Source organism: Oratosquilla oratoria, chromosome 13 (assembly GCF_046742065.1).
Source record: "Oratosquilla oratoria isolate Oo_2021 chromosome 13, ASM4674206v1, whole genome shotgun sequence".
NCBI lineage: Eukaryota > Metazoa > Arthropoda > Malacostraca > Stomatopoda > Squillidae > Oratosquilla > Oratosquilla oratoria.
This window is the reverse complement of record NC_134789.1, coordinates 54,825,792-54,842,974: the sequence shown is the minus strand read 5'-3', so window position 1 is coordinate 54,842,974 and position 17,183 is coordinate 54,825,792. Positions and strand designations below refer to the sequence as shown.

The following is a 17,183-nucleotide window of genomic DNA, read 5'->3' as shown; positions in this document are numbered from 1 at the left end:
TGTTTCTTCTTTGTATATTTCTTCCCAGTTTTCCTTTTGAAAGAATTCTTTTATTTTATCAAAGTTTGTTTTTTCATACATCATTCTTCCTTTTCTACAGTATATTGTTCATTTCTTTTCATATATTTTTCTTCATTAAGTTCCAGTTCAATCAATATGTGGTCACTTTTACTTATTGGTGTTTTATATTCAATTTTGTCCACTATTCTAGTTTCAGATGTAATTATTAGGTCTAGTCTCGATGGCTCTTCTTCATTTCTATACCTAGTGTTCTCCTGTATCCATTGTGTCATTGTATGGTCAGTAACCATCTCAAGTAGAGCGTTTCCCCATGAGCCGTCTCCACCCTTTACTGGCATTTCTTCCCAGCAGATTTCTTTGCAATTAAAGTCGCCCATCATAACTATTTTTCCTCCCTCTTCCATTATCTTGTTTAATGTTATCTTTGTGTCCTCTAACATACTTTTATGTTCACTCTCTTCCCATGAGGCTGTTTTCGGGGGCACATAATTTATCACAAACTTTCTGCTCTTCTTATCTCTGTCTTCTACTTCCATCATTATCATCTCTACTGTATTCTTTCCATATGTGACACACTTCACGTTTATATCCTTCTTAGTCAGGAACATAACTCCACCCCCTTCCTTTTTCACTCTGTTTCTAATCCAATAATTATATGCATCATGTCCTACACTGTTGGGTGGTAGTGGACCTTTTAATTTTGTTTCTACAATTCCCATTATGTCTGGTTCTTTTTCTTTCAAATAATCATTCAGCTCATTCAATCCTGTTATTAATCCATCTATATTTGTGTAAGACACTCTTAGTTTTCTGCCACTTCCATTGTGTTCTCTGTTTCCCTTTTGTTTTTCTCTTGTATGTCGACTTTCTTTAGTTTCATATTCACTACTCTCCAATAGAATCTCTCTTTTTCTGACTCCGTTCTTATCTCGTTTTTTTTCCTTATCTTCAAGTCTTTTCTGTTTTTCTTCCTCTCTTTCCTCTTTATTCATTTTCCCTTTTTATCCATACCTTTTTATATTGTTCACTTGTTGCTAGTTTCCCTGTTTTGGATAAGATATTCTCAGCCGTAGTTTGTGACCTGAATTTAATCTTAATTGGTCTGGTCTTGTCTGTACTATATTTCCCGAGCCTGAATTTCTCTTCGATTTGTTTCATTATTTCTGGTTCATCTTCCTGAACTAATTCTAGTAAATTTCTTACTTTTTCATTTTCCTCTTTGATTCTTGTGGTTCTATCTGGGTTATGTTTCTCTTCCATTCCTAATATAATTATACATTTCTTTCTGTCTGCTAAGTCTCTTACTATATTCTCCTTCTGTCTCATCACTTTAATAACTGAGTTTTCAGTTTGTTCATTCATTTGCTGTCTGATTATGTCAGTGAATGCAACTTTGCTATTTTCTTGGATTTTTTTCCAACCCTCCTTGTTCTCCTTATTATTCTCCTTTAAGACTTTATTCTCTTATTTTACTTCTTTTAACTGTTTTTTTAATTCTTCAATTTCCTTAGTTAAGTTTTTGTTCGCCTTCTCTAGTTCTTCCAATTTTTCAACCCTCTGTACAATGTTGTTAACATGACCGAACCTACGCTCCAAGTCCTCGATCATCTTATCGACCTTCTCTTCTAGTCTTGTCAGTCGGGGGGGGGGGGGTTGTGTCCCCCCCACCCTCTTTAAATCCCTGGAAAATATTCTCATCACTTTCTACTGTATTGCTCTTATCTATACTTCTAATCTTTACATTTTTATTAGACATTTCATCGTCGCTCAGCTGGTCGGGGGACCGTTTGTTTACCTTTCGCCTGTCTGCCTGGGCCAAGTCCTCTCCTTCCTCATTTCCTTCCATTTCCCTCAGCAATCCCTCCCCTTCTCCTCTTTCCCTACTTTCCCACTACCCCACGAGCAATTTTCCCCCACCCTGTAAATACAATAGGCACTTCTCTTTGCGTTGGGATCCACGAAACTTCAATTTTCTTCAGAACGTCTTCTAAGCCGTCCGTTCGTTGAAGTGTGTGTGTGTGTGTGTGTGTGTGTGTGTGTGTGTGTGTATTTACCTAGTTGTATTTACCTAGTTGTATTTTACGGGAAGGGGAGCTATGCTCGTGGGGTCCTGTCTTCATATCTCATTTTATCTAAACTATTTTTAAATTCATGTATTGTTTTTGCACACACCACTTTCTCATCTAACTTGTTCCAACTGTCTATTACTCTGTGAGGAAAGCTGTTCTTTTTCAAATCTCTTCTATAGCTGTCTTTTTTTATTTTCTTTCCGTGTCCTCTTGTATTTCTGTCATCCCATTTTATCAGATTCTCTCTATCAGTAATTTCTATGCCTTTCATGATTCTGTAAATAGCTATCAAATCTCCTCTCTCTCTTCTTTGCTCTAGTGTCTGTAGTTTAAGTTTTTGTAGTCTCTCTTCACATGATAGTTTTGAGAGTGTTGGTGCCAGTTTTGTAATTGCTCTTTGTATTCTTTCAAGTTTTTTTATACATTTTTTTGTACTTGGTGACCATATCGTTGCTGCATATTCCAATCTTGGTCTTATCAGGGTGATTAGGATTTTCCTCACCATTTCTTCATCCAGGTATGTAAATGCCACTTTGATTGTTCTTATTAAATTATAAGTTTCTCCAAAAATCTTATCTATATGTTTCTCAGGTGACATATTATTCATAACAATGACTCCCAGGTCCTTCTCATTTTCTACTTTTTTTATTCCTTCTTCTCCCAAATTATATGATCCTGTTATTCTGTTTTTGCTTTTTCCAAATTCCATTATACTACACTTTTTTGTATTGAACTCCATCTCCCACTTCCTACTCCATTCCTGTACTTTATTTAGATCTCTCTGTAGTGATTCACAATCTTCTTCAGTTTTCACTCTTTTCAGTAATTTTGCATCATCTGCAAAGAAGCTCATATAGCTTTCAATTCCTTCATCCATATCATTAATATATATAGCAAACATTATTGGGGCCAGAACTGTTCCCTGCGGGACACCGCTTATTACTTCATTCCATTTTGAGTGCTGATCTCTTATCACTACTCTCATTTTTCTTTCTTGCAAAAAGTCTTCCATCCAATTTAGCAATTTACCTTGTATTCCTCCTTCATATTCTAATTTCTTAAGCAACTTCTTATGTGGTACTTTGTCAAAAGCTTTTTTTAGGTCTAGAAATGCACAATCAGCCCATCCATCTCTTTCTTGTATTATATCTATTAGCCTTGAATAGAAACATATTAAATTGGTGACGCATGATCGTCCTTGTCTGAATCCAAATTGCCTTGGATTTAGTACGTTGTTTTTTTCCAAGTATTTTACCCATCTACTTTTGATAATTCTTTCACAAATTTTTGCTATTGTACTTGTTAGAGAGACTGGTCTATAGTTGGTAGGTTCTTCTTTATTTCCTCCTTTATATATAGGTACTATATTTGCTTTTTTCCAATCTTCTGGAACTTTTCCTTCTTTTAAGGAACTGCTTATTATGCTATGTATTTTGTCTGCCAGTTCATTCCTGCATTCTTTCAGAATCCAGTTTGCTATTTCATCTGGCCCATGCGATTTTCTGACATCAAAATTACCCAAGTGTGTCAATATTTCATTCTTTGTTACTTCTATTTCTTCCATAGGGGGGACTTTTTCCTTCCACTCAATCTCTTCAGGTTGTATATTTTCCCTTGTAAACACTGATTTAAAATGTTTGTTCATAATTTCTGCCATTTCCATTTCCTCAGTGTATTCAACTCCTCCTTGTCTTAATTTCTCTAAGTCTTGTTTGTTTTTCAGTTTATTGTTTACAAATCTGTAGAATAGTTTTGGTTGATCTTTACACTTTTCTATAACATCTTTTTCATATTTTCTTTTTTCCTCTCTGCACTTTTGTACATATTCATTTCTATAACCAGTATATATTTTCCATTTTTCAGGTCTTCTGTCTTTTTTCCATCTGGTCCAGGCTTTGTCTCTTTTGTCCTTTAACTCCCTACAACTTTTGTTGTACCAGCATTTTACATATTCTTTTTCTTGTTTTTGTCTTGGGACATACTTTTCCACTCCTTTTTTGTAAATTTTTGTCAAAATATTCCATTTCTCTTCCACTGTTGTTTCTTCTTTGTATATTTCTTCCCAGTTTTCTTGTTGGAAGAATTCTCTTATTTTATCAAAGTTTGTTTTTTCATACATCATTCTTCCTTTTCTATATTGTTCATTTCTTTTCATATATTTTTCTTCATTAAGTTCCAGTTCAATCAATATGTGGTCACTTTTACCTATTGGTGTTTTATATTCAATCTTGTCCACTATTCTAGGTTCAGATGTAATTATTAAGTCTAGCCTCGATGGTTCTTCTTCATTTCTATACCTAGTGTTCTCTTGTATCCATTGTGTCATTGAATGGTCAGTAATCATCTCAAGTAGAGCATTTCCCCATGAGTCATCACCACTCTTTACTGTCATTTCTTCCCAGCAGATTTCTTTGCAATTAAAGTCGCCCATCATAACTATTCTTCCTCCGTCTTCCATTATTTTAGTTAATGCTATCTTTGTGTCCTCTAACATACTTTTATGTTCACTCTCCTCCCATGAGGCTGTTTTCGGAGGCACATAATTGATCACAAATTTTCTGCTCTTCTTATCTCGGTCTTCCACTTCTCATAATCATCTCTACTGTATTCTTTCCATATATGACACCTTTCACGTTTATATCCTTCTTAGTCAGGAACATAACTCCACCCCCTTGTTTTTTCTCTCTGTTTCTAATCCAATAATTGTATGTATCATGTCCTACACTGTTGGGTGGTAGTGGGCCTTTTAATTTTGTTTCTACAATTCCCATTATGTCCGGTTCTTTTTCTTTCAAATAATCATTCAGTTCATTCAATCCTGTTATCAATCCATCTATATTTGTGTAAGACACTCTTAGTTTTCTGCCACTTCCATTGTATTCACTGTTTCCCTTATGTTTTTCTTTAGTATGTCGAACTGCTTTATTTTCATGTTCACTACTCTCCAATAGAATCTCTCTTTCTCTGACTCCGTTCTTTCCTCGTTTTTTGCCTTAGCTTCAATTCTTTTCTGCTTTTCTGCCTCTCTTTCCTCCTTATTCATTTCTCTTTTTATCCATACCTTTTTATATTGATCATTTGTTGCTAGTTTCCCTGTCTTGGATAGAATTTTCTCTGCCGTTGTTTGTGACCTGAATTTAATCTTAATTGGTCTGGTCTTATCTGTACTATATTTTCCGAGTCTGAATTTTTCCTCAATTTCCTTTATAATTTCTGGTTCATCTTCCTGGACTAATTTTAATAAACTGCTTACTCTTTCATTTTCCTCCTTGATTCTTGCGGTTCTATCTGGGTTATGTTTCTCTTCCATTCCTAATATAATTATACATTTCTTTTTGTCAGCTAATTCTCTTACTATATTCTCCTTCTGTCTCATCACTTTAATAACTGAGTCTTCATTATGTTCTTTCAATTGCTGTTTGACTATGTCAGTGAATGAAACCTTATTCCCTTCTTGAGTTATTCTCCAATTTTTAGCTTCTGTAGCTATTTTCTCTCTGTTTTCATTACTATTCTTCTTCAATTTCTCATTCTCCTCCTTTACATTTCCTAACTGTCTTTTTAGGTCCTCTATTTCTTCAGTTAAGTTTCTGTTAGCCTTCTCTAGTTGTTCCAACCTTTCAATTCTCTGGAAAATGGAGTCTACGTTACCTAACTTACGCTCCAAGTCCTCGATCACCTTATCAACTCTCTCCTCTAGTCTTATCAGTCGGGGGGGGGGGTTGTGTCCCCCCCACCCTCTTTAAATCCCTGGAACATATTCTCGTCACTTTCTACTGTATTGCTCCTCTCTATACTTCTAATCTTTACATTTTTATTTGCCATTTCGTCATCACTGAGCTGGTCCGGTGGTCGTTTCATGTTGACCTTACGCCCGTCTGCCTGGGCCAAGTCCTCCACATCCTCATTTCCTTCCATTTCCCCAGCAATCCCTCCCCTTCTCCTCTTTTCCTACTTACCTACTGCCCCACGAGCAATTTCCCCCACCCTGCAAATACAAAAAGGTACTTCTCTTTGCGTTGGGATCCACAATCGGCACTTTTCTTCAGAACGTTCTTCAAGCCGTCCGTTCGTTGAAAGTGTGTGTGTGTGTGTGTGTGTGTGTGTGTGTGTGTGTGTGTGTGTGTGTGTGTGTGTGTGTGTGTGTAAAGACAATAAGGCACCGAGAAAAAATTAACTGTTTAGGAAGTAGAAAAATACTGTCCCTCACGCGCATTTTTATGGAAACTGTTCGTTTTTTTGCGATAACCTCTGATCAGCTGATACTTATTCTATGTTAAAAGTGCATGTGCATGCAAATACGGTCTCTGATCTGTAGCTCCCAATGATACGCTTATCATTCCAAGTGCTTAAAATAGAAATGTTCAAACTTGTGACTACTCTGTGATACTGTAATCCAGCCCTGTGCAACCTGCAGCCCTCAAAGGGTTTCATTGCGGCCCTCCCTCCCTCCCTTTCTCCTAAAGATAAATAAACTATAATGCGGCCCTCAGAGAGAGGGTAGCCTTTCATTTGCTAATTAATGGTCAGGAAAATGTCTGTGTTTGATCATTCTTATGATCATGATCCCAGTTAACCAATATTAAGTAATTATTTATGTTTGTATATTATAATAATAGGGTATGGTAGCCTTTCATTTGCTCATTTATAGTAAGGAAAATACATTTGTTTCGGGCAATTCTTATTTTTGTGATCCCAATTTAAATAAAATCAGTAACAAACTACTTATCTATCTTTATCAGTATAATCTCACATAATATGTCTTCGATCGTAGTAAATAACATGAAATAGTAAGGTTATGTGGCCCTCCATACCAACAGAGTAGTGACTAGTGGCCCTTTGGGAAAAAAGGTTGCACACCCCTGCTGTAATCTGTTTACAACTCGACTGGATTTACCTCCGACTTAGCGTGATTCTGGGTTGTAACTCTTGTTTATTTCTTTCGTGTAATTGATTGTTTATTAACTCGGAATTAAATCAGCATCTGCTGCGGTAACTACGTATGAGGGCATGTGTAACGTTTGTATTTTATTTAATGTCTCTTCACTATCAGCACCGACACGAAGTGTGCGATCCGACTATCGTTTTTTTTTTTTTTTTTTTTTTTTTATAGCTGATCCTCAACCCCATTAGTTGACGTGGGAAGATTTGAGCGATACCTTTAAACCGACCTTTTTACAGTACAGTGATAAGATGCGGGCTTAAGAACTCTTTGGACCCTGTGAAGTTAGCCTGCCATTAATAAATTAATCACCTTGAGCATAGCAATGTGTGTGTGTGTGTGTGTGTGTATTCACCTTGGTCTTTTTGGATCACGTGTTGGACTCGTGATCGACAGCTATTTCCCTCCCGGAAGAGAGCTCAGAGCTCGTATGACCGATCTATGGGTAATGCTATGACCTTACACGCACACACACCCAACTCCCCGCCCACGAGAGTCGGAGTAACGACCCGAAGCGCAGCGATACCGAAATAATTTCGGCCCTGGGCAGGATTCGAACCAGGTACTGCCGCACCTCCGTACTGGCAGTCCAGTACTTTATCAACCGCGCCACCGAGTCGTGTGTGTGTGTGTGTGTGTGTGTGAGAGAGAGTGCGCGCGCGCGCGCGTCAGTGCTGGTGGTATAGTATGGTAACGATAGGGGTATCACCAATAGCGTCTGTATATAGGAACACTACATCGGTTGTCCTCGTGTTATGTCATTCAAACAGTTTCTAGGTTATAAGGGCCACCACTAATCATGCTAATCATTAGAATAGATAAAGATGTGCATGTTAAGCCATTTATTCTTATCACGTCCTTACAGAGTCAAGGCTTTGATAGCTCACCGCGCTGGCTTCGTGGACCTGGCTTGGGACGGCTTCATTAAACTCCAGGGTGACAAGCTCGAAGCGAAGAAGGAGGCCTGGAAAAGGATCCAGCAGGGCGAGTACGCGCGGCATCTGTCCCACAAAGACCAGAACGCAGAAGCCTCCCACACAGAAAACGACAACAAAGACATAGTCGATGGCCATAAAGAGAAACAGTTGTAAATGAGATGTGTGAATTTAAGTGTTACAGTGCTGTTAAACCAAGCTACGGATTAAAGGTGCAGATGCAACCACGCGTCCTGAATGATTTGTACGATGACTGATGAACTCCAGTATTTGTTGTGGATTATTAAAGTTCGCATACTTCAAGTGAACTTTAGGGATTCAGTGTCCCTTGTACATGATGGCGTGTGATGCACAATCGATTCATAGCCGTATGGGGAGGATCAGACGTAGCAATCTTCCTTAATGGATTTCGACCCGAGGTCACAGAGAACCGGGCCGTGTCACCTTGACAAATCATTGTCCACACTTGACTTCTAGTGAAAACAACATAATGTCTTTCATACTCGCTTGGGCATATGAGTCAGAGTTGCTCAAATTATTTCGACATTTTGTTTAATGTCTTCACGACCTATTGTAGATGGATGTGTATATTTCTTACCTATAGTTTTACTGACTGGCCCTGCAGTCTTACAGTGGCTGTCAACGATCCTCTGGCCCTCTCATAGATCTCTCCTGGAAGTATTTTGGGACTGTTGTTTGTGCTGCATTAATGTGGGCACTGTTTCTACATCACCGGCTGAAAATGCACTGCCCTCACGAGTTTCGCGATTTCGAATCTCACGGTTTCGAATTTGTGCGAATTTGCAAGAGTACAACGTGGCCGCGCGAGAACAAACTTACGCGACGATATTTCACTCTCGCGAATCTTTCGCGAATCGCTTGTCGCCATCCGGTCCCCTCCCCCCAGAAATACTTTAAGTATAAGAAATGGAGCAAACCTTATCCTAACCGGTTTTTGCGGCGGTAACCTCGCGAAACTCGCAGGGGCAGTATAGTACGAAGAGAGCAGTCGCAATTATCAACTCTCAATATGTGAAAAGATGAAATAGATACAAAATTGATGGAGCAAGATTTTTGGTCCCAGTCTGGAGACCGATTGCCAACCCCTAAGGGCTGCACCTCCAGGAGGTGAAGGGGTTGGTGGGTTTTGAAAATGGGCGGTTGGGAGACGACCCTCATCGCTATCCATCTTGCAGGATGGTTCCTAACAGGTTTTAGAACTATAAAATCGAAAGGAAGTTGTCTTCATTACATTTCCACCAGACGAGATGTACAGAGACGAGTAGATTATTTTCTAGGTGTAGAGTGTATTTTCGAACGAAATTTTAATAAAAGTTGCACAGTCACGATGTGAAGTGAAAAACTATGTTTAGAAAATTGTTGAATAAATGTATAAAGTTCTTGCCTGTTTTTAGCTACTGAAACGAGCACCCTGCTGCTTAACGAATTATACCATGTTCCTCAACATATTTACATTTTTATATTATTCAGTGGCATACAATAAGAACTCGTAGTAACAATGATGGTAAAGGATTCTAATGACTTTATTAGCTTAGTATTGTAATGATAGTGAGGAATAGGGATGATAGACGCAGTACAGTAAACAAGTAAGGATTAAGATAGGTGGCAGTGGTTCGCTGGAAGACTAAAGAATAGTAGCAACCAGTCCTGCAGTGCAGCTATACACAGCTTCATGCAAGGTTCAACAGCCGAATTGGTTTACCCCCACCAATTCTGTTTACGGTGATTCAACCTACACACCCACCCCTTTCTACACCCACGAATATGGCATCATGCAATAAAAATAATTGTGAAAAATCACAGTCTAGTGCAACACTTTGTAAATTAGGTTTTGATTGCGATGGATAAAAAATTACCTAAATTATATAACATACATGCTTACATAATTTTGTGGTTCGTTTATACGTGAGAAAAAAAAATACACCCGCGAACCTAACACGGACACAAATCGTGTTTTGTAGCTTATGATCTGTCCGAAATTCGTGAGTATTTCTACTAGAATTTAGTTGTTTTACAAGAATATTTAATACTTGTATTAACAATTATATTTTCTACATGATTCATAAAATGCATGTAATTTATTTAACGCCAGTTTATCTCTACGATATTATGGTTAGATTGTATATAAATTCGTGCGCACACAAACATCGCCAAAGAATTACTCATCTTCGTGGTTTGCAACAAGAGGAAGTTGCAACGTGAATTAATATGTGAGTATAATTATAAGTGTAAAGAGTAATTGGACAATGCATTTTTCACAGTTCTTACGCTTGGAATAACTTTTAAATACTGTCACCTTTGACAACCAAAGAAATAAAAGAGTAAGATTTAGCATGTAGGGAGGGTGAAGGAAAAGGCGTAGTAAAATGCAAACATATACCTGTAAAGGAATTCAGAATTATTTTATTTCATATTTAATATTGCTGTTACAAGATTTCCTAAAGAATATCTTATTTTGGAGTAGGAATGAAACCTGCTGACAAACCTGATAACTGGTTACTGCTAGCCAATTTGACCCAGATCTGCACAAGTGTGCCTACAAGGACTTTTTTTTTTATTCGAGAAAATAACAGTAGTATGTCTGGATAATGTACAGACTGACATTTCACTGTTTCGTATTTGTCTTCAATTAATGCTATTGGTACTGTTTTCCTGCTATGCATGTAGGGATTTTTTTCATTGTAGAGATTTTATGTGACATTCTTCACAAATCAAGACTGCCACAAACAAGTAAAAGTAATTGTTGTGGTGGAAGAATATGAATTTGATGTGAAAGCTGTATTAGATGCACCCTAAGCAATAGATGGCAAGTGGATTGCACTTGCCAAAACATCAAATAAAAATAAAAAGATTGTTGAAATTATAACATTAGGGATACATATTGTCTCCATAAATTTGAAGTTTCACAGATTTTCGACTGAAGTAATCTATAGTAACTGTATTCCTTGTATATGAAAAGTATTAAAAAAAATTAATGGTAGTAACATCCTACACCAAGGTCTCTGGGTTAGTTGGGTATTGCATAGAGTATCTGAGGAAAGGAGGAACAATTAAGTAGACTTAAATTATACTAATGACCCACTTTCAGAGAAGAATAGGTGAAAGTAAAAAAGATCTATATATTTCTATCACAATCTGTGATCCTCTTTAGCTGAAGAGGATCACAGATAGCGATTGAAATATATGGATCTTTTTTACTTTTGCCTATTCTTCTCCGAAAGTTGGTCATAAGTATAATTTTTACCACTGTGCTATGACATTACTTTGTTGAGACTGTTAAGTGTTATTAGTAAAGCATATGAGAAATGTTAACTGAGAGTAGTAGCTCATATCAAGCAGCCCCATCCCACCTTTAGCTCTTCCCAAAGACATAAGTGCAGTGTTTCAGATGACAATTTCCTCAATATTCATCTCATTGTGCACAATTTGACAACATTGCATAACACAAGTTGCTCTGCAGAACAAGGATTTTCAACCTTAAACAGATCAAACAATGATGTCCAAAGCCTGATTGGAGGCACTGACACTCATGAGTATTCATGGTAAAGAAAAACGTTCAGCCATTGAAGTAATGGAAAAAATTATGAAGATGCATTCTCATCATCAAAGTGAATGGAAAGAAACATAAATCAAAGTAAGAGGGAAAGAATCAATGACAGATCATGGGGAGTTTACAAGAGTTGATCAGTTGTGTATACCAGTTAACTTTTATGTCAGAAATCTTGAAAGAAGTATTAAAATGTGGACAATAGGATTGGGACTAAATGGCTTGTTTTTTGTTACTTTCTTTAAAACAATAACTATGGCTAAGCAAATAAATGTGCTTGAATAACTGATGACCTATTACATCATTTTTCAATCCACATATACAGACACACATGTACATACACAAAAAAAAAAGAATATCAGGACAATATACAATTTTAACTATGGAAGTAAAGAAAGTGTGGTTTTGGAGGAAGAGAAGAGAGTATTTGTGTGTGATATAGATATTGGGGTGTTTTTTTTCTTTGTGTGTATTGGTGTTCTGCTATGTAGTGTAGCGGGTGTACTGTGTTTGTGGAGGCTGCAGCAAGTGTTTGTGTGCCTCTCATGTCAAGGTGATCTTTGACTTTGAGGACTTTTGTTTCATAGTGTAGGTGTTGTATATGTGCAGCCTACAATTGTTTTTAAGGCTTTGTTTTGTATGGTCTGAAGGGTGTTGAGGTGTGTCTCACTGAGATTAGGTGCCCATGCTGGACTCGCATAATTCATCACTGAGCGTATGCATTGTTTGTATATTGTAGTGTTAGTTTCTTTGTTTTGTCCAAATGTTGTTCCAGTGATTGATTTAAGTGCGTTGAGTTGAGGGCCAAACAGCAGCAAACATCCCTGGCCACCGGCGCTATGCAGGTGGCACCTATCCCCAGGAGGGACTTCGGTCACCTGGGCGAGTACCACTAGGAGAGGGTTGACCTTCTTGGTCGTAGCTTCCCACATCCCATATGTCTCTTGTTGTAGTGTGTACAAAAGGCTGTTCTATTTTCTAATTTCTGTTCTGTTTGTCTGAAGATGTAAGACAAGAAAGATCTAACCATCTACTGTTTATTTTTTCAATGTTTTTTCTTGCATATATATATATATATATGTATATAACTTGTATCTAAACATCATCAGATGAAGTAATTGGGGACGAGCAACAAAATATGTTTAGGAGAGGAAAAGGAAGTATTGATAAATTTTTCATAGTAAAGTAAGTATGCAAGAAGTTTTTGATGAAGGACAAATGTGTTTTTTTTTTTTTAACTTTAATGGATTTAGAGAAGGCATATGACAGGGTTGAAGAAGGTGAGAAGTGTACTTCACGAGGCGTGTTGCTGCGCCTGAAACTCTCACCTTTACCCAATGTGCTTGGACTATTGGGGCAGAGGGTTGACAGAAAGGCATTTTGGGGTGTGCTGAGGATGTGTGAGATAGAGAAAGTTTGTTCAAGTGCAATGCACCTACAAAATTTATAGTATGCTAATTCTTGTCACAATATAATTACAATACTCTGTGATTAATCAGCAGCCAATTAATCATTATTAATGAACAAGGCAAGGCCTTTTGTTTGGTAATAAGCCAAGTTGCTTAATAGTGCATCCTACCAAGACTGCCAGTACTATATTCTCGATAAATTCACTGATGTCCTTGTAAATTTGAGCTTATCATTCATTCACCTCCACTCTGACCTATGTATCAAATACTTTAATACTTTTACCAATAAGCATTGGAACTATTAATTTGTTTATGGTAACTTTCTATTGAAAATAATTTAATAGAAAAAAATATATATATATTTGTATGCAAGAAGGTAAAACAATAACCTATAATGGACAGTGGAAAGAATCACCACCATGCTGCCCATTCTCAAGACCCGTTTATCTCCACACCTCCATCTAGATATGTAACTCGAAGTGGTTGATATTTAGTCTGTGTACTGGGCTTAATTTAGCTCTCTAACGGCTTTACTGTATATCTTCCACCTTCCTCATATAGATGAAGGTAACTGCTCCTATCCTACTACTTCCAGCTGGTAACATAGAAACTGTTACACACAATTATAACACAGACAACAGTTCAAAACTTCTTCCTTGGGAGATCTATGGGAGGGCCGACTGTTACCAGTCACTGTGGGACTGTGTATTTCCAGTCAATGAAGCTCAAGACAATAATTATTATAGAATTATTACTAAGCAGTAGGAACCAGTAATGTGTATCTGCTAGCAGTGGTTATTTCAACTCACCACCCACTGTCAAAGCCCATCCAACATCCTCATCTCTATCTGGAGAACCAGTCTAAGGGAAGGCTGGCATTCAGTCTTCAGACTGGGCCCAATATCACTCTTTGTCATATTTAACTATTTATCCCAACTTTTTTTCCACAAGGAGAGTTGACAGATCCTGCTTCTCTCCTCTTTGTACTAACCAGTGAAAATGGAGCTACAGTAATACAACACCAACACAGACAACACCAAAGGTTCTTCCAAGAATTTTAAAAGAACCCAAGGACTATTGCTATCTACTGGATATAACTAGATTTATGGGCAAATTTTTACTCTCCTATGCACTGATGACATAATCAGAAACATGCTGGACCTGCATTCATGTAGCTGTGGGTTTCAGTCCCACGTTTCTCTCCGGTTCCCTGCAGTAACTGTTACCTTCCCCAACGCTCAAGGCAAAGGTGACTGCTTCAGCCACAACTATGTTCCTCTTGGTGTAAACACCTCGCCACCATGTTTTTAATGCAAGTATTTCACTCTTCTTTTGTGTGAGCTTTGGCTGGCTACCCCCCCCCCTTACATGGAAGGAAAAGGCCTTTTGGTAGCTAGATAGAACAGATAGATATGTTTGTTCTTTAAATCTATTTTTTCCCAGGGAAATCAATAGGAAATCATCACAAGTAAATAATGATGGCATCATTTCATAATTTTACTCGTGAATTTGATGTTACTCATTTTGCTACGCAAATATTGTTCTAAATACTGTTAATTACTAGACACTAACTAGTAAAACAGTGTTTAAGGGAGCTACACCCTTTGGCTAGTAATTTTTTTGACAATCCTTTCCTCACCCTCGATTCTGTTTTGTATTTCTCATCATAAACATTGGGGTTGTTAATATTTGTTTGTTGTAGTTTTCTTCTGAAAATAACTTATATAAGAAAAATTAAATATTGTAAATAAAAACAAATAAAAAAGTTTTGTATGTGGTAAAGTAAAATAATACACCAGTTTGGTGTAAAACAGGAGACGACTGGAATGTTGGAACAGGGAAAGGAGGGGATGTGGCGGGCAATGTTCATTTTTTACTGCTCCTTTGGTTGGTACTTTCTTTTAAAAGTCTTCCATTACTTGTGGGGTAAGATTTGTGAGCTGTGTTGGTGGAGTGGCTTTCTTTGATTTGGAAAGGTATGGTAAATGTTTTGATGTAGACAGGATGTCTTGCTGCATGTTTGTGTGTTAGGACGGGGTTTGTGTGTGCCTATTAGTAGAACACCAATAGAATGTATACTTTTTTAAAGTGAAATACTGGTATTTATACAAACGTTATCGTACATAAAAAAAAGTTTAGGAAATGACAGAGCATTAATATGCCGTTCAGATTCAATTCACCATTTATCAGTAAATGGATTAAACTTAAAATGAAATGTTTGCCAATTTGATATTGTATTTACTGCATTGGCTCTCTCCAGGAAAAATACATAATTGTTTGAAAAATGTCTAAATTCTTCCTATGTTTTAGTAATCTCAGGCAAACACGCTTGATAAATTTGCACCAAAAATGGCAAAGAACTTTTAAGATTTTTTTTAAAGATTGCTAACCACTAAGAAAATAATTAAGAAGAAATAATTATAGAAATAAAGAAATTAGTGAAAAAAACATAATTGTTTGAAAAATATGACTACAATCTTCCTATGTTTTAGTAACCTCAGGCAAATATGCTTGATAAATTTGCACATAAAAAATGGCTAGGAACTTTTAATATTTTTTAAAGGTTGCCAACCACTAAGAAAATACAGTGCTCGACAAAAGTTTGCGGCGCCTCAGCGAATCTAAACAAAAATGCACAAAAATGTAATTAATCATTATATTTATTGGATTTTTACTCACCTAATACTTGGTTGGGAGTCCTTTGCACTTTAACACAGCCTCAAGACGACGTGGAAGTGAAGCAGCTAGGTTGTGGAGGGTTGTAGGCTCCAAATTATCCCAGATTTCCTGAATGGCTGCCTCGAGCTTGAGTATAGAGCTGACGTCTTTGCCTTGTAACCTCTTCTTTATAATGCGCCACAAATTTTCAATTGGGTTCAAATCAGGGCTATTACCTGGCCAGTCCTTTATAAAGTTCACTTCACAGTCGTTGAGCCAAGTAGTGATGGATTTAGCAGTGTGGCAGGGGGCACCGTCCTGCTGAAAAACTGTGGCACCTGTTTTTTCAAATGATTCAGGTAAATTTTCACACAGAAGCTCCAAGTACACGTTTTGGTTCACTTTTAAGTTCTTGGGTAACACTACTAATGACCCCAAGCCCTTGCCGCTGAAACAGCCCCACACCATTAAAGTATCAGGGAATTTGACAGTACCCTTGACGTACCGAGGGTCAAGCAGGTCACTTCCATGTCGCCGGTACACCTTTGCACCACGGTTACAGGTGACACTGAAGGTGGCCTCGTCAGACCACAAAACGTCAAGCCAGTCGTCCTCAGTCCAGTGAGAGTATATCTTGGCAAATTCAATCCTGGCTTTCTGCTTCTTGGTGACAAGTGGCTTAGCAACAGGCTGGTGACTCACGTACCCAAGCTCATGCACCCTTCGTGACACTGTCCTCACAGACACCTCACCAAACACCCCAGGGTTCTGTTCCTTCACTACCCTTGCTGTCTTATGAGGAGATGCCTCTAGAGTTCGTTTTATGATGGTATCTGCCCTTGTAGAAGTCTTTCTAGGGCGTCCTGAGCGTGGTTTGTGAGCAGGCAAAATGTCATCTGGCAAATCTCTTGCACGTGCACACCACTTCCTCACTATAGACTTTGCACAGCTTAACTGTTCACTTATTTCCTTCGTTTTCTTGCCTGATTCACGTAGAGCAATGATCTGGGCTATTAACTGCTTGCTTCTATAAGCTGCATCGGCCATGGTAAGGTCACAGGCAATGGTAAGGTCACAGGATTGAAGCTACCAAAAAAAAAATGTACCGCAGACACTCTCACAATGACAGCCACGTGGCAACTGAGTGGTGTTGTCTGGCAGCGGCGTATAGTTTGAGGGTTTGTTTACACTGTTTACACTCTAGAGGCATCTCCTCGTAAGACAGCAAGGGTAGTGAAGGAACAAAACCCTGGGGTGTTTGGTGAGGTGTCTGTGAGGACAGTGTCACGAAGGGTGCATGAGCTTGGGTACGTGAGTCACCAGCCTGTTGCTAAGCCACTTGTCACCAAGAAGCAGAAAGCCAGAAGGATTGAATTTGCCAAGATATACTCTCACTGGACTGAGGACGACTGGCTTGACGTTTTGTGGTCTGACGAGGCCACCTTCAGTGTCACCTGTAACCGTGGTGCAAAGGTGTACCGGCGACATGGAAGTGACCCGCTTGACCCTCGGTACGTCAAGGGTACTGTCAAATTCCCTGATACTTTAATGGTGTGGGGCTGTTTCAGCGGCAAGGGCTTG

General features: G+C 38.1%; 3 protein-coding genes across 5 annotated transcripts in view; 2 read left to right on the top strand and 1 right to left on the bottom strand.

The window, feature by feature from the left end:
* LOC143032434 (glycerol-3-phosphate acyltransferase 3-like) overlaps window positions 1-9,369 on the top strand; it is a 32,866-nt gene extending 23,497 nt beyond the window's left edge. For both annotated transcript variants that reach the window (XM_076197211.1, XM_076197210.1), the window contains one exon: window positions 7,898-9,369. In XM_076197211.1, coding sequence (XP_076053326.1) covers window positions 7,898-8,123 — 226 coding nt within the window. In that variant the 3' untranslated portion in view covers window positions 8,124-9,369. The remainder of the gene's footprint in view (window positions 1-7,897) is intronic.
* Window positions 1-17,183, bottom strand: part of LOC143032435 (uncharacterized) — a 198,682-nt gene that overhangs the window by 176,672 nt on the left and 4,827 nt on the right. The window lies entirely within an intron of this gene.
* The window catches only part of LOC143032432 (glycerol-3-phosphate acyltransferase 4-like), a 59,033-nt gene continuing 51,366 nt past the window's right edge, over window positions 9,517-17,183 (top strand). Inside the window, exon 1 of one of the 2 annotated variants that reach the window (XM_076197209.1) lies at window positions 9,517-9,970. The gene's annotated coding sequence lies outside the window, so the exon portion shown is untranslated. Of the gene's footprint in view, window positions 10,199-17,183 lie in introns of both variants that reach the window. The other variant, XM_076197208.1, reaches the window with a different exon arrangement.